The 18,436-nt window shown below is 36.8% G+C and overlaps 1 protein-coding gene across 2 annotated transcripts in view; it reads right to left on the reverse strand.

Annotated features, from left to right (window-relative positions):
- The window catches only part of LOC135203223 (uncharacterized), a 131,502-nt gene that overhangs the window by 21,954 nt on the left and 91,112 nt on the right, over positions 1-18,436 (reverse strand). For both annotated transcript variants that reach the window (XM_064232981.1, XM_064232980.1), the window contains exons 5-12: positions 18,371-18,424; positions 13,844-14,018; positions 10,810-10,880; positions 9,817-9,922; positions 5,428-5,480; positions 2,996-3,086; positions 650-856; positions 174-273 (exon numbers count right to left, since the gene is read on the reverse strand). In XM_064232981.1, coding sequence (XP_064089051.1) covers positions 174-273; positions 650-856; positions 2,996-3,086; positions 5,428-5,480; positions 9,817-9,922; positions 10,810-10,880; positions 13,844-14,018; positions 18,371-18,424 — 857 coding nt within the window. The remainder of the gene's footprint in view (positions 1-173; positions 274-649; positions 857-2,995; positions 3,087-5,427; positions 5,481-9,816; positions 9,923-10,809; positions 10,881-13,843; positions 14,019-18,370; positions 18,425-18,436) is intronic.

An 18,436-nucleotide genomic window follows, 5' to 3' on the forward strand; every position in this document is an offset into this window, starting at 1 on the left:
TGGCACAGTGTTCATTGAGGTTTGATGTGCTGCAAATGAGCCATCTACATAGGCATATGAAGTAGCTTGTGCGGACATTTTTGGTGAGAGGTCTTTACCCTAGATTCAGCAGTTAATGAACGAATATTCCAGTGTGCACTGTATAGTAGGTACCGCAGAGTTAGGAGACTTACATTTTACTGGCTGATTTCAGTCCTTCTGACAGTGGGGTGGTAGGAGTTTTGAAGCAGTAATCCTGAGCTGCAGAAAGATTATACCCTTCTGGACATTTCACTGCAAAGAAAGTAGCAAGCGTGTTCTCGGTGTTAGAGACATGATCAATTTTGAATAAATTCTATAGTTTATTTTTGGTAATCCTGAAGAACAATGACTTCATTGCAGCCTAAACGATTAAGTTTTTGCTGAAACGAACTTTCGATAGAGATCTCTCATATTTTTATGCTCGATAATATCTCGGTTAAATGATTTTCACAGAATATAGAGCTATTAGCTCTCAGCCTTGGTTACTGGTTAGCTAAATCCACGGTCTAGGTATCTGGACCGTGGCTAAATCCATCCCCTTCAGCAAAGATACGACGTGAAACAGCAAAGCTAAAGGTAGCAACTAATTAATGATAATTTTCTTGGGACTTTAGAAGCAAGAACCTACTTTTACACGGAAACTGTGGGGTGGTACTCCAAGTCCTATTTGAGAGACATTCGGCAAGTCCAGAGGCTTCGAGGGTCGTTCCTTCCACCATGTACTGTCCGATACAACTGAAGGAGACGACACTCCCTGGACATCTTTCTAAGGGCACAGTGGCTATCGCGTTGGTCCAGGCGACATCCATAATGTTGAGGGCGGGACAGGTGGCTTCTGCGCGACAGATATGAATATATTAGTGCATCTTGCAAGTCAATGTGTGTTGCTAGCCTAGTGCACGTTTGAAGTATCCCTCATGTTTCGTTGCGTTATTAGCCTTGGAATAATATATATTAATATATATAATATATATATATATATATATATAAATATATATAAACTATTCTATCTTCTTATATATCTATATATTATATATTATACTATATATATATATATATATATATATCTATCTATATATAATATATATATAAATATATATATATCTATATATATATATCTATATATATATATATATAGATAATTAATATATAAATATATATATATATATAATATATATAATATCTATATATATATATATATATATATATATATATATATAATATATATAGATATATAATTATATATATATATTATATTATATAATTATATATATATATATATATATATATCTATATATATATATAGATTATATATATGATATATATATATATATATATATATTATATATATATATAGTATATATATATAATATATTATTATAATATAATAATTATATAGTCGAATATACGGTTTACTGGCTTTCAGATACCATTAATAATAATAATAATAATAATAACAATAATAAATATAATGACTTTATTACTAGAGATAAGGTCGTGCTATGTTGGAACTGTTGTGTAATATAAAAGAAATTTGCAAAAAGAGCAGAGAAATTAAGGAAAAAAGAGAAGACGATGTTGAATGGAGTTGATTGGCTTTGAGAAAGTTGGAGACTCAATACGAAAGGCTTCCGCATGAAATGAACCCGAGAGGTGAAAGTGACGAGCGGTTGCGAGGGCTGGTGAAAGAAACGTCCGTTTTCGCGAAAGGAAACAACTGGAAGCGGAAGTCGCCTTAAGTATTATCAAGTAAAAAACGCAACGACGTTTCTTCTGCACAATCGAGTTTTCTGTACAGCGTGTATCGCTGTATGAAACTCTTATTCATTGCTCATGAAACTCAGCCGTGGTCCATGAAACTTTTAGCCACGGCCCAGTGATGGCCTGTGTTGTTGCACCTATAGCGATACAAGACGCACGATCGTGGCTAATTTCAACCTAGAATAAAATAAAAACTACTGAGGCTAGAGGGCTGCAATTTGGAAAGTTTGATGATGGGAGGGGTGATGATCAACATAGCAATTTGCAGCCCTCTAATCTTAGTAGTTTTTAAGATCTGAAGGCGGACAGAAAAAGTGCCGACGGACAGACAAAGCCGTCTCAGTTGGTTTCTTTTGCAGAAGGCAGAAAGAAGGAATGATGGATGCTAGTGTGTTTGGTGAAAGAATTTCTGAGGTTGACGCACGTATGAATTTGACATTAAATGTCATGGGAGATCGTGTGCATAGAAAATATGAAAATTCAATCACAAAATATGCGAGGAAGATAACTGCTTTGTGTATAAGTTCGGGTGTTAAGGTTATCTAAGGAGGAAAAGGTTTAGAGCACACGAAGAGAAGGCAGACTCATTTCTTTGTAAGAGAAGTGTGACTGCTAATTAGAATTGTCTGAAAAACAGAGGCTGTCGAAAGAGCCATTGGTGAAATTGTTGGAGTAAGTTGGTTGAAGGAGCGAGAATATTTCGTAATGGTTCACGTAATAAAAGGGGAATTATCTCAGGAACATTTTGTGGGGGAAAATGGAGGAAGACATAGCAAGAGTTGTGATGAAACGTACCCTAAGTGGTCGAATGGAAAGTGCTCACATTATAACGAATTGCAGGAGCTCCCTCAAGGCTCAGTGATAGTATTTTGCACGTGAGTCCTTTTTTGAGTCAGAAATATGAAGGGGAATGTAGCTTTGACCGTTGCAATGTTTTCCCAACAAATCAACCTATTCTTATGAAAGGTCTGCCCGTGCTTTAATCATGTGTTAGGGAAAAAATGTTTGGTTAAACTTTCGTCACTTTACGGGGAGAATTTCCTAGATCATAATCAACAAAAATACAAGCCGTCAAAGATATCTCAGAACTTTGAGTAAAATATCTCAGTATACGGTCAACGTAATAAAACTAATCGCTTCATCTTATAAGTAAAAGCAACAAAATACTTGACGTTCGAACTCAAGAGTCAAGACATTATATCAGGGACACTACCTTGATCCATCTGCACCGGTGTCACGTACATGAGCACGCTCAGTGGCGTCACTGTGCCCCATTTGATGAGTTTGTCACCAAATAGGTTGCACTGCAAAGATAAGAATAGGTGAGGAACAATATTATATATATATACACATATATGAGAGGTGTGTCTATTTAAATAACGAGAATGATTAAATAACCCACATCTATTTATATGAATTACACTTTTAATGCATGCGTTCCCATAACCTACACAGCTATGATCACAACTGATGCTACATGACTGCATAGGATTTTATTCAAAATTCACTAACTGTCAACCGAACATGCTCCATATTTATCTGCTACTTCAGTGCGAAAACACGATTATTGTATATATTAAGGCCATAATGTTTCACAAGAGTGAAATCTGTCGTATATTTCAAAACAGTAAGAAAATATCACGTGTAGCTAAATTTCGGAAAATAGTTACAAAAGATTTTCAAAACTTTCATTCATTCATCGCCGACGCATTTGCCAAAAAATAGTGATCGTCGAACCTTAGTTACAAAAAAAATTAAAACCGAAAAAGAGTTGCCATCAACATTAATATTGCTGGAAGGCACCATAAAATTGAAATAGCCGTAACCAGACCACTGAGCTGATTAACAACTCTCCTAGGGCTAGACCGAAGGATCAGATACTTTTACGTGGCTAAGAACCAATGTCAACCTAACATGCTCCATATTTATCTGCTATTTCAGTGCGAAAACACGATTATTGTATATATTAAGGCCATAATGTTTCACAAGAGTGAAATCTGTCGTATATTTCAAAACTGTAAGAAATTATCACGTGTAGCTAAATTTCGGGAAAACAGCTTATTAAGTCGACTTATAATTCTGCCGAGGTAGTTACGTTGACCGGGCAGAGGAGAATGTTAAGTGAGCAGACATTGACGACACCGCTAACCTTATCACACCGTGCTTTGAGCTAAGCAATAAAAATAAAAATAAAAAAAATAAATCTGTTCAAATCACACAGATTACGAATCATACCAGTGCAAAAAAGGGATCATATTCATATAACAATAGCCAAGAATTCGCAAACTTTACGAATCATACCAGTGCAAAAAAGGGATCACACTATAGCCAAGAATTCGCAAACTTTACGAATCAATACCAGTGCAAAAAAGGGATCATACTATAGCCAAGAATTCGCAAACTTGCTGACGTGTAGGTATGACATTAGAAATGAAAAATAAAAGTTTAACACCACTTGGCAATATTATGTTGCGTCCGAGATTCTGGATGATACAGAGAATCATGTCGCGTCAGATTTGAGCATAGCTGTACTAAGCATTTGAAAACATTCTGTAGTTGTTTTGTGCAATTTTACTAAAACTTTCAAAATGACACGCTGTTCAACTTTTAAACAGCATTTCTTAGGCCCACTACAGAAAGCACAATCAACCGAAATGGAGACTCATAATCAACTGAACGTCATAGTGTGTTGCTTATGACCAATTCTAACTGCTTTATTTACTAGGTGGAATCACAGTCGAGTTATTAATAGAACATACCTCGTGTATATTTTATATATATATATATATATAATATATATGTTATATTATATATATATATAACGGCATAAGACTATCATTGAGCTTATTACTTAATCATTTTAAGTTTGGTTAGAAACTGTGTATTTTGGAACATGGATTATTACATGACAAAAGTTTGAGAATGGTTTTCGTAGACTATTCAAAAAGTAGGCCTATTTTCTTGAGGTCGTTGAGTAAATGGATAGTCATTTTTAGTAACTGTGGAGCTACGAAGAATAACGGCGTGTTGAGGATCACATTAAGAATATTACACATCGTGAGTTTATACAAAGACGACTATTCTCAAACGATTTGCCATTGCATGTCATCGGTGACTTGTGACTTATTTTGTAAAAACGAACAAAGAAAATTAGTCAACAAGTAGGTATAATCGGTTTTAGTTTTCAGCCATAAAGTTAACTGTTATTCGATTTACCGTTTAATCAAAATGAACGGTTGAATTACAGTCACTATGCTTTTGCAGGTGGTCAGATTTTCAATATCAACATTTGCAGAAGAAGAAGAAGAAGAAGACAGAAGAAGAAGAAGAAGAAGAAGAAGAAGAAGAAGAAGAGAAAGACACAGGTATAACATAGCGAAGTCAGGATGCTATACCTGTGTAATGTGTACCAACACTCAAGTCAATTACATCTTTCCACATTTACCAGCGATCAGGCAGACACATATATAGCGCTTTATCTATTCTATTATCTATCTATCTATCCTATCTATCTATCTATGCTAATCTATATATATATATATATATATATATATATATATATATATATATATATATATATATATATATAACTATGATTAAGTTTCGTTGACAAATTGTATGTTAGAACTAATGTATTAAACATACCTGCGTATCATTGGGCAATAACGATACCACGGTCCTTCCTTTCCAGCAGTTCTCTGTTGAGCATTCAAAAGAAGCAATGATTGATTTATTCTTTCCAAAATGTCGGGTAATAGATTTTAAAAAGGAAAAGTAATAATTGAATGTTAAGATAATAAATATATTTGCAACCACGACGTCAGCCTGTGTGGAACTTCACCCAGAGGTTTTCATCACCACATCTCTAGCCAAGAGAACCAATCAGTGCGCAGCTCTACCAGCCAATCAGCGTCACTCCCGAGTCCCGAAGGTACTATATTCTGTTTTTTTCCATGTGTCCATCCGCCTGTGGTGTTTGCGCATGGTAACACTGCGACCCGGGCTTGAAATAACATCCTATTTCGAATATTAACGGTGTAATTCGCATACAGTAAATTATTAAAACATTTTTCAGTTGAAAATGTACACCCAGATATCCTTTTATTTACCTAAAACTTACACATAGGGTAATTATTTAAAGCCCGGGACGCAGTGTTACCATGCGCGACCACCACAGGCGGATGGACAGATGGACACAGATATAGTATTTCGTTTTGATACTTTGGTGACGCATCGAAATCGGATGTCGCGTGTTGTTTTTTTAGTAATTTACAATGTTTTTACTTGGAACTATGCAATATAATGGACTGTAAAGCTGTTTGAAGTTCTTCTACTGAGAGTTAAACATTGTGTGATAGTTGATTTGATTCCACGAAGTTTTAAAATGAAAAACCGAACTCCAGGGCATTTTCTGCCATTCGGCCTTCCTTTGATTCCATGGATTAACCTCAACTTCAGTTAACCTGCTGACTGGAACACCGAAGGGGAAAACATTGCCACAAGGATTGGACGTTTTCGTCAGTGGCTGGAATGATCACAGTCGATGACTGGAACAATTGATGGTTTACGGCCGTGGATGACAAGATAGGCTACGTCCTTCTCATGGCGGTTGGTGTGTTCAATTCATGGCTTTCACTGTTACCTTAAGCCAACTGAAGTCATGTGGGCTTTCACTGGAGTCATGTTTTAAAGCATGATTACAGTCCATATTTACGTGCCCAACGTCCACTGTATTAATTTGTTATCCTGATAATGGGAGGGGAGGGGGTAACTGAACGTAATGAAAATTTTTTCCATATGTTAGCCTAGTCCATTCGTTACACGTGGGTACGGCTTAAAAGCGCTATTTACAGCATTGATGGTTATTATATACACGCGTGTAGTTTTTCATTAGTCATTCACAAATTCACATTTCTATGGAAAAGGGCAATCTGTTTGTATTAACCTGAAATATTTTTATTCGGTTCTCAAGAATGGGCTAAGGATTGAGAACACTGTGGAGATCACTTCAAAAATACATAGAAAATTTGGCATCGTTGAAAAAGTAAGAATTGTCAACAGTTTTACAGGAAAAGCTATTAAGTGAATGTAAAGTATAAAAAACACCGTATATGATTAGACAAAGTGAACATATTTTTGTTAGGAACTGTGATGGATGCTTTAGTTTGTCTGAAAAATGTGTTAACCCTATCAGTTTGTGTAAGGAGTGTGTGAGACCGTAATAGGTTGTTAAAAGAACGTTAAATCACAAAGCTTCGTCAGTCGAAATAGACCCGGTACACAGTTTGTCACAAGGATTTCGTTGTTCTTAAGTTCGCCAGAGGATACGAGTTTCCGACGAAGCTTTATATTATACTACTTGAGTTTGCATATGTAAGAGTTAAGGGACCCATACACTGAAAGATTGTCGTTAGCGACAAATACACAGACTATTCATACAGTATGAACGTTCTACACACAGATTTCAGTCTGAACAAATATTTTGTCACGTGGCATCAGCTCAAGAAGAAACGTGTGCGCTAGCTTTACATCGGCAGACAAACATACATTGAACGACCTGTGTATGACAGACATAAGTCGCAAGGCAGCAACCTAAGATCGTTCCTGCGGAGTTTCTTGGCCTGAAGTTCCAGTGATGCCGTTTTTTAGCAGTATTACCATATGCATTTCATCTGATTTTTTTTTTTTACATTATTTATGATTTAATGGTAAGAATGCGTATTTTCCGATGTAGAATTATTTTCCGTGACGTTACAAACTACACGTCACTAGCTTAACATCAAGTATTTTTGACGAAGAAAATTAAAGGATTTCAATAAAATTCATTTGTATAAATAAGCAGGATTAGTTTTATAGCTTTATTTTCATAATAAAACATAAAGAGACTAAGTGAAGAATTGTATTCCTCAGTGCCGTGGCCTGTTGTCTGAAAAGCCACGGAGGGTTGCCAGATGTCACCAGAAAGCCACACTAACTGACGAAATTCCTCAAAACGGCAACCCTGGACTCTGAACGATCTCAGCGGGAATCTGTCACGACCAGGTTGCTGGCTTGCGACTCAAGTCTGTCATACTCCGGTCGTTCAATGTATGTGTTTGTCTGCCGATATAACGCTATCGCGCTCTTTTCCCTAGACAAAATCTTTGTTCAGACTGAAATCGGTACGGAGATCGTTCATTGTGTGTCCATAACGACAATCGTTCAGTGTATGGGGCCCTTTAGTCCGAGCAACACGGATGCGCCTCCAAGAGTGCTGGTCCTTGCAACACCAATATGCACCCATAATGTAAGTCTGTGGAACACTAAGTTTGCCGGCGGATCTTTTGATCTGTACATCGCAACTTTACTCGCGAAAGTTTTGGGCTATACACCACAAGTTTGCCCTCGAAAGTATTGGGCTGTGCAATTCAAAGTTTTCCCGCGAAAATATTGGTCTGTGTAACACAAGGTATCCCGTGAGTTAGTTTGTGCAACATAAATTTGCCGGTGAAAATTTTAGTAAGTTTGTGGGCAAACATAAATTTGCCGGTGAAAATTTTAGACTTTACCACAATTAAATTTTACCGCACAATTTTGCCTGCTAAAGTGTTAGTGTCACATTGCATAAACTTGCCGGAAAAAATGTCTTATGCAACCTGAGTTTGCTGTAAGACTTATATTGCACAAGTTATGTAAACTACATTGATGTGTTAGGTTGAATAACTATCCCACAAGGAATGTTCTATACTTGATAAGTTGTACAGCTTAATTGCAACATAAATGTTTTATTTTGCAATTTGCCACAAGAAATTTTGTACTTCACAATTTTCATAGAAGGAATGTGATAGAATCCATTCTTTGTCACAAGTTCGCTGGAAGAAATGTGTTGAACGACAAGTTTGTTGCCAAAAAAGTGTTATACTGCACTGAATTGTTTGTCAGAATCTACGTGTTAAAGTAGCCTACATGTTTTTTCCAGAACAAGCGTATAATCCAAATGTTAGCCGTTTGTTTGTATGGTGTTTTTACGTTGCATGGAACCAATGGTTATTCAGCAACGGGACCAACGGCTTTACGTGACTTCCGAACCACATCGAGAGTGAACTTCTGTAACCAGAAATACACATCTTGCAGCCACCGAGGTGGCAGGCCAACACCATACCGATAACGCCACTGAGGCGCTTCAAATGTTAGCCGTAAGAAGTGTTGCTTTAATATATAGTTTTACGAGAACAAATGTGTTATGCTCCGTAAATTGGCCACTATGAGAGTAGTAAAAAGTCTGTTTGCGACAGGAAGTGTGTTATATAGCGCAAGCTTGCCAAAAGAAGTGAGTTACACTGTATAAGTTCGCCAGGAGAAATGGATCATGTTTTCAAATATTTACTACCACTTCTATCTTGGAATTCTTACATTACTTGCACTTGATATTTACTTTTAGTATTTTTTGTCATTTTTATCTGCATTAAATTCTATGATCATTGCAGATAACACCATCATTTCGTAAATTTAAACAGATAACACCATAATTTCGTAAATTTAGTTATATAATTTTATCAACAAACTATTTAGCGAACAACAGAAAAATGAATTATGCAACGGTATGACTCAAAACACTCCTCTTATTATGGAAAATTCTCGGGCATTCCACTGAGGGGTGAGAGGTGTCTGTTTCTGGTGATAGAAGTTCACTCTCGACGCGGTTCGGAAGTCACGTAAAGCCGTTGGTCCCGTTGCTGAATAACCACTGGTTTCATGCAACGTAAAAAAAAACATCATACAAATAAATACTAATCATTATGGAAAAAGAGTTGATAAGTGTGACTAAAGGACAAAATGAAAGCGAAAGCAAAGAGAATGTTGTTGTTGCAGAGAGAAGCCAGAGAAAACAAAATTATGAGTAAAACACGGAAAATTAAAGAAAAAAAAACAAACTGCTAAATGAAAGCGAAAGAACGAAATATGAATAACTGGTAACTTGTGAAGACTTAGAAAAAAAAAATGTAAAAGTGAAAAACCTGTATAGATATTTAGAAACCAGAGCGATATACTCACCCAGATTGCCATGGTAATTTGAGGTCAGGTTGACGCCACCCTCCAAATCGAATGTGACGCCGAAGTAAGTGATGTGGAGAGGACTGCTTTGGCCAGCCACCGTCATCTGTTCGAATGGCATAAATTATCAGGCATTACATTTTTCTGGCCGTCAGTCATCTGTTTTCTGCTTAGGGGTATCCTAGTATTGGTTTTCTGCGGTAACGTAGCATTATATTTTGGATAGTTTTGAATCAATGGCAGGTCTAGAAATATTTCATTCGGGGAACACTTAGGGTTATCAATATTAATATATATATATATATATATATATATATATATATATATATATATATATATATATACATACATACATATACATATATATATATATATATATATATATATATATATATATATATATATATTATATATATATATATATAGTATGTATGTACACATATAGTTGTTGTTGTTGTTAAAATACTCATTAACTAACTAATTTTTGCTATTAATAATGATTTCTTGAGGGAAAACAATATTCTATTATTCATGTCCATGATGGGGGGGGCGGGGCTACATGGCCAGGTGGCCCCCCCCCCTTTAAATCCACCACTGCTTTTGATTGATTTATGAAATTTAGGTAGTCATGCAAAGCTCTAGGGAACTTTCATCCATTCAGCTCAAGTCATTGAAAATAGGAGTTCGAGTGGCTGGACAGCAGGGCTGAATAAAGGAGGTGGGAATGGCGGTAAAGGGCTTGAAGGACGTTGCAGGCATCCTTGAGAACTCATATTTCCTCAGCCTCTTGAGTGAATGGATTTGAACTTAATGAGTAACGTGCGAAGGTGACCTTCACTAGGAAATTCCGTACTTAAACGTAATCATTGTAATAACGTAAGAGAAAGGCTCGCTTCTGGTAGGGTATTTATGTGCGTATGAACATAAGAGAAAGACTTGCTTCTGCTAAGGGTATTTACGTACGTGTGTGGATTCCTTGAAGTTCGAACTCACCTCAATCCTTAATACCTGTGGTAGTGGATTTCCAGCACTGTCACGTGACATGGAGCCTAAGTTGTATGTTCCTGATGAGAAAAAAAAATCCAATTAAAAACGTTAGATACAATTCGTTATGAACGTGGAAAGAAAGAGCTAAATCACCTTGAATAAAAAAAAAAAAAACAGTTGAAAATGCGCCTCGGTTTAATGCTGTATGAGCGGCGGCCCATAAACTTTACCCACGGCCCGGTGGTGGCCTGTCCTGTATCGTTGTCTGACGCATGATTATAGTTCATTCTAACCTCAAGTAAAATCAAAAACTATTCAGTAGTTTTAAGACCTGAGGACGGACAGAAAAAGCTATCTCAATAGTTTTATTTCACAGAAAACCAATAGAGTAGATCTATGTTGGCTATATCATGCCTCATCTCTCTCTCTCTCTCTCTCTCTCTCTCTCTCTCTCTCTCTCTCTCTCCCCGGTTGCATTGTGCATTCCTGACCTTCAGGCCAAGTGAATATCTGTTCAAAATCGATTAGTGTTGGAACATCTGTATTTGTTGAAGGAATTTTCCATTCAGAGAGAGCCTGCATTTATGAATTCCTTGCACCTTAAGCGGTTTTATATAAGATGAGGGCGCTTAAAGGACTAGGCTTTGACCCCCTGCCCTTTTGGGCATAGATACTTTTGACAGCATCTATCTTTTGTTTATATGTCACTTATCTCTCTGCAAATCGAACACTTACAAAACGCAAGGATGAGAAGAAATGGTTGCATTTGTAGTCGGGCTTCATAATATTCCGGGTACTTTAAAGGAACTTCTAAAATTCTCTCCTGCAGGGGGTTAGTGCTGTCAGTGTACCTGACGGAGTTCACTGTAGGCATTGTTAGAGGTTCTTTGCAGCGGCCCTTCGGCCCCTAGCTGCAACCCCTTTCATTTCTTTAATTATTCCTACATTCCATCTTACTATCCACCCTCTCTTAACAGTTGATTCATAGTGCAACTGTGAGGTTTTCCTCTGTTACACATTTCCAACCGTTTACTATCAATTCCCGTGTCAGCGCAGAATGACCTCATGGGTCCCAGTGCTTGGCCACTGGCCTAAACTCTATATTCTATTCATTCCTTCTCAAATTCTCGTGCCACCGATGGATGATATGTGTACAGTTATTTAGATTTCCGAGAGTCGTACCTAACAATAGGTCGTCAATTGAAACACGACCCACCTGCTAAAATATGGTAAAAGTGGAGAGGAACGGGGCTGGCCGACTCGAGTTACATTTTCTACAACGGCGAATTTGAGTCATAAAGATGACCTCATTTCTCGTCTTTGAGGCAAGTCGGGGGTGTTCATGAGCTTACGCGTCAAAAATTATTTTCAAATATAAATTTTTATACTATACTATTGAATCTTAGTTGATCATACTAATGCCTATTGAAAGAAATGAAAAAAATTCACTATTACCGATGTTAGTTTTTTTTAACATTTAGCTGTCAAAGTTGTTTGCAAGTATTTAAAAAAAAAGTTAAATGTATAATGAAATCAGTTGCTTGTATCTTTTTTTTTTTCCACAAATATATCAACACACCACCAACAAAATGCAAATGATTTTTTAATTCTATGATTGAAAAAAATAACCAAATCTAATGACTTACCTATTTATTTGTTTAATTTTTTCTATCTAACAACTGATTTCTACTTGCTGCATTTACTATTGCCGTCTGTTACTTCTTTTAAATGAACACCATATTCTTTTGAAGCTTGAATTTCAAGTCCATGGCCCTTGTGGGCTTATTCCACAAGAATAGGATTCTTCTTCTTCTGAATAATAATAATAATAATAATAATAATAATAATAATAATAATAATAATAATAATAATAATAAGTCCTTAATACCATTCACCTGTGAAATGTTGGAATCTGCGTATCACGAATCTTGTAACCTACCTGTTCAATACGAGGAATGGCTTCTGTTTAGAAGATAGGTTTGTTTTCAGTTAAAAGATATAGTTATTGTTTACTTGCTGAAGGTGGACACTGCTTTAAAGATAGGCATTCCCCTGATTAAAAAGCGCTTTTCGTGTTATCGTTTACTTGCGAAGGTGGACACTGGTTCAAAGATAGGCATTCCCCTGATTAAAAAGCGCTTTTCATGTTTGAAAGATCAGTTTGTGCTTGGCGAAATGGCAGGTTAACCTTGGCGCTAGAAACAAGTTATTCTTAGTTCGAACTGCAGAATTTTCCTGTTAAAACTATCTTGGAGGAATCCATACGTTTGACCCTGTCATTAAATAGGATAACTTCAGCTCCTTATATCATATTCAAAAGTTCTGAACATGTTGCAAAGACCTACATATCCTTATTTAAAGTCAGTTTTTACTTCAACTCAAAAGGCAAGTATGTCTGTCTTGAAATTGCAGGATTGTCACTTGCTGAGTAGCAGGCCAATCTGTAATTAAACAAGGCGTGATCCGACCTCCAGCTTACTCCGGGCGCCTGCAAAAATCGACGTTCAAATAGAGTGTTGTTTCTCCAACGAAAATTAAAATAAACACCCTATATTGTATTAGAAATAATTGTTCTGTACTGTTTGGTATGCACATTGTTTATCTTTTACCTTTTCATTCTATATAAATAAATCCTAAAATCCCTTTTCAGACCTTTTTAGGCTTTTCCAGGGGACTTTCCTACCCAATAACAACAACAAAGTAGATTGTAGGTTACTCCCCGAGCAAGCGAAAAACATTTTGTTTTTGCCTAAATGGCAGCATGTTCCTCTGCGTAAGAAGGAAGGTTGCTTCTCTTCAGTTAGTCAGTCGTCTGATATATATCAGTTCGAAATGAGAAATGTCGGGCCTCTACCCATCCTACCCTCGTATTTCTCTCTTATACCCTCCCACAAGGGCCACTGGGCGTTTGTCGTGAACCAACCAACATATGCTGCCAGTCACTAACGCTCTATGAGTTGATACGACCGGAGATTTACCAACATATGCTGTCAGTCACCGGAGATTTATAGACATTTTCTCTTTCGCTCTTTTGGCTTACCTATGAAATACTGCTTTCCGGTCGTTAACCTGTCGCCCAAACTTGCTGCTTTCATATTTGCCGTTACTTCCGCGGAGTAATTAGCGTCCATTCCAGTCATGTTTCTCCTGCCAATGAGCGTCCAGGAGTATGGTTTATTTAGCGCTTTTCCGCAGGTGTTCTCACGACATTCAGCCTAAAAAAAAATAATATATATATATATATATATATATATATATATATATATATATATATATATATATATATATATATATCGGAATATGTGATGTATTTAATCAAATATATTACTGCAGAGGAAATGAAAGACAGGGTATGAATTCTGACTGAATAGACCTGTCGCAGGGCGAAGGAAGAAGATCTGTTCTCCGATATCCGGCCGGAGTGAGTTTTCCTTTAATGAATCTAATTTTTCTTTGCGTGTGGACACCCGTGTTGCTCTTTAGCCCAAAAAAATGTCTTATCCTAAAATTTATACATTTTATTTATTTAATTTCAAATTGTCATATTCTTACAAGGATTTTCTTTTATATAACTTGATTCATTTATATTATTGTGGACCACTTTTAAGCACCTGTCCTAGTAATGGCATGAATGCCAAAATTTCACTGTTTTCTCATGCGTTTCTTTTACAGTTTTATGCCGTCGTATTCTATGGCCCTATGGTTTTTCAAAGTGAGTAACGTAAAAATTGTCACATGACTTAATGAAATTTAATAGACATTCATTAGCACTGTTGGGTGAGTTCTTTATTATGACCGCCTTCTTCAGTGTAATTTGATAATGACTGCTACAATATATTTCTTAAATGATAATTTGAAAGCAATAATATAAAAAAAAACATACTTAAAGAACATACTCAGAATGTAATGGTCATAAGTACATAATTTAATAACCTAAATGCTCTATCAACTTCTCAATTATTTCACAAACATTGGAAACGCATGTCACAAAGAAACCTAGATCCCAATGAAGATCAAAATGAAGACATTCTGACGCCTGGGCTAGATCCGAATTTACACCCGGCAACGGAATAGATTTATATACCTTTCTTCGTGGTCAGGCAGAAAAACCCACCTTCTGATACTCCGGATGCGAGTTCGAATCTCGCCTGGGCGTCAGAATGTCTTCATTTCTTTTTTCCATTTGGGTCTAGGCCTTGTTGTGACAAGCGCTTCCGAAGAGAGAGGAAATCAAGAGGTTAGGACGGCAGTGTGGTTATTTTACATACTTTAAGTCTCCTATGTGTTGAAATCAAAGCACAAGTTAGCCTTGTTGTAATTTTTGAAGAAATCAAATCACATGTTAGCCACGTTGCAATCTTTGAAGAAATGAAATCGCAAGTTAGCCACAGTGCTTTTTCTTATTGGTTAAACTGGAATATCACTGGTGATATTCCAGAGTAACTTAAAGATATCTATGCGTAGAAAACACTGCAGTTTCATTCATCTCACTGAAAACAGTAACGCGATCAGTGTAGTAGGCTCCACAAATCTGGTTCAATCTAAAGCTGTTTTGGAAAGAAATATAATTGAACACAGTTACCCAGAAGAGAGCTTTTGTAAGAATAGGAATATCGGTGTAAGAATGTATGAAATAGATATGAAAACAAGGTGTGATCCGAGCTCCAACTTGCTTGGGGTGCATGCTAAAATCTAAATTCATATAGGGCGTTGTTTCACCAACGAAAATCAAAGTAAATACGCTGTGTTTTATTAGAAATAACTTTTATGAACGGTTTAACATGAACATCATTTATTTCTTTACATTTTAATTCTAATGAATAAATCATAAATATCCAATCCCAAAATTCCTGTATCTGTAACTCCACGCAAAACTCCTTTTTTAGACCTTTTTAAGATCTTCCCAACAACAAATTAGTTTGTAGGCTTGCTCCCCAAGTAAGTAGAAATGTACAGTTTGGGGAAGGTAGTTTATATGAACTTATCAACAAAGGTACGCGGCGTCTCCTTTTTCATAATGGTGCACTCATTCTTATTCTTCACTCAGTCTGGATGTTCGCTTGTGCTGCCTATATAGCGCATATCATGCAAATTTCCATAGCTCTATCGGCCATCATGTAGATGTCTTAAAGCTGAGTTGAAGCGCCTCAGTGGTGTGACTGGTATGGTGTTGGCCTGCCACCTCGGTGGCCGCTAGTTCGATTCTCGGCATTCCACCGAGGGGTTAGAGATGTGTATTTCTGGTGATAGAAGTTCACTCTCGACGTGGTTCGGAAGTCACGTAAAGCCGTTGGTCCCGTTGCTGAATAACCGCTGGTACCATGCAACGTAAAAACACCACACTAACAAACAAAAGTAGAGCAGAGTTGATTTGAGCTGAATATAGAATTTAGGCCAAAGGTCAAGCACTGGGACCTATGAGGTCATTCAGCGCTGAAATGGAAGTTGACAGTAAAATGTTTGAAAGGCGTAACCGGAGGAAATTCTCGCATTTGCACTGTAAATCAAGTGTTAGGAGAGGGTGGAAAGTAAGATGAAGAAAGATAATTGGAAAGGGGGTAAAGTAAACGGAACGAAAAGCGCCTCAGTGGCGTGGTTGGTATGGTGTTTGCGTCCCACCTCGGTGGTCGCGGGTTCGATTCTCGGCCATTCCATTAAGGAGTGAGAGACGTGTATTTCTGGTGAAAGAAGTACAATCTCGACGTGGTTCGGAAGTCACGTAAAGCCGTTGTTGGTCCCGTTGCTGAATAACCACTGCTTCCATGCAGCGTAAAAACACTATACAAACAAACAAACAAAAGACGAAACTGGTCAAGAATTATATCTTATTATATCGCGTTCCCCTTTTTACCAGGAGTCATGAGATCGATCTCTGTGTGATGTAAATATTCTGGGTTGATTCTCAAAATAACGATAATAATAAGGATAGAAACCCTCTCATATTCATGTTTTGTTGAAGAGTATATAGCTGCAACAGCGAAGTATAGATTACTATGAAGTTCCCTAGTTTTCTGGTAAGTCCTTTCTCTTTAGGGGAAAGGTCACGTAATATTTGTCCCATAATGACTGATAGACAGTGAATATTAGATAATCATTACGTGACATTTCATTTGCAGAGGAATTATTAGAAAAAACAGACACTGTATTGTAAATTAAACATCGCTGATGCAGCCATAGTTTTTGATGACGAAAAAAGGATTATAGTAATATGACTATTTGAATATATGCTTTTGGCCGTGGAGCACAAATCTCCTGTTGACTATGTTCAGATATAGCGAAATTTCTCTTGGATTAGATTGTTTTTGCCAAGCTGCTATTCATACTCATTTTCATTTAAGTTTAAATTGCTAAAATTTATTGAAGCATATTAAAAAAGCAAAATAACCTTAAAGGAACTTGAAGTTAGCCTAAAAATACAAACGTAGCTGGACTCTGTCTTAAAATGCTTGATAAAATAAGACATATTACATACGTATTAATGGTAATTTTGACAGCTACTGGGCATTAAAACGTGATGCTCGGCATGAAACGTTCATTTTTGAATGAAAGTGATGAGCTGAAGTAAGCCAAACATCAAATCCCCTATACTTTGACCCTTGCTAAACTGAGATGAATGACCTTCCCAATGATACACGGTCGCGGGTTCGATTCTCGGCCATTCCATTGACGAGTGAGAGATGTGTATTTCTGGAGATAGAAGTTCACTCTCGACGTGGTTCGGAAGTCACGTAAAGCCGTCGGTCCCGTTGCTGAATAACCACTGGTTCCATACAACGTAAAAACACCATACAAACAAACAAACAAAACCAGCCATTGCGTGGTAGCGCATATTTCTTGACGGTACGGGTACACAACATGTAGCACACGGATTGGAAATTCACCTCATATAATTTACCGGAAAATATTTTCATTTGTATTATTGTTCTAAAACAAAAGATCTTTTGACTTTGACCTCATTTTTTATCTACATTCAGAAAAGTAATTAACTTTATAACAAATAATATATAAAATATACTTGATATAGCTGCAATGAAGTTGCAAGGTTATTTAAATTCTGTTGTCATTTAAGATAGCATTAGCAAAGGTGCAATAATAAAAAGATGAGGAAACATGAAATAATAGAGAGGAAAATCCCTAATTTGTTCCATAAAATGAAAAATTGTACCGTGTGTTCCCTGTTTTGCTGTTATCTAAAGTAGAAAATAATCCCAAATTTTACTTGTCTTACGGTTGCATGAGAAAAAAAAAAAAAGACGAAGAAAAACTCTCCTCTCTGCGACATAAAAAAAAAAAAAAAATGCACCTCAGTGGCTTGATCGGTATGGTCTTGGCCTGCCACCGCGGTGGCCGCGAGTTCGATTCTCGGGCACTCCATCGACGGGTTAGATATGTGTGTTTCTGGTGATAGAAGTTCACTCTCGACGTGGTTCGGATGTCACGTAAAGCCGTTGGTCCCGTTGCTGAATAACCACTGGTTCCATGCAACGTAAAAACATCATACAAACAAACAAACAAACAATAAAACAAAAATCAAAGTTCATTCACGATTCCATCTCCTTGGACTTACCATCACCGCCTTCAACGTGTTTCCGTTTGGACTGATGATTCGGGTCTCTGTTTGATTGACTGCAAT

This window comes from Macrobrachium nipponense, chromosome 33 (assembly GCF_015104395.2).
Source record: "Macrobrachium nipponense isolate FS-2020 chromosome 33, ASM1510439v2, whole genome shotgun sequence".
In the NCBI taxonomy this organism is placed as follows: domain Eukaryota; kingdom Metazoa; phylum Arthropoda; class Malacostraca; order Decapoda; family Palaemonidae; genus Macrobrachium; species Macrobrachium nipponense.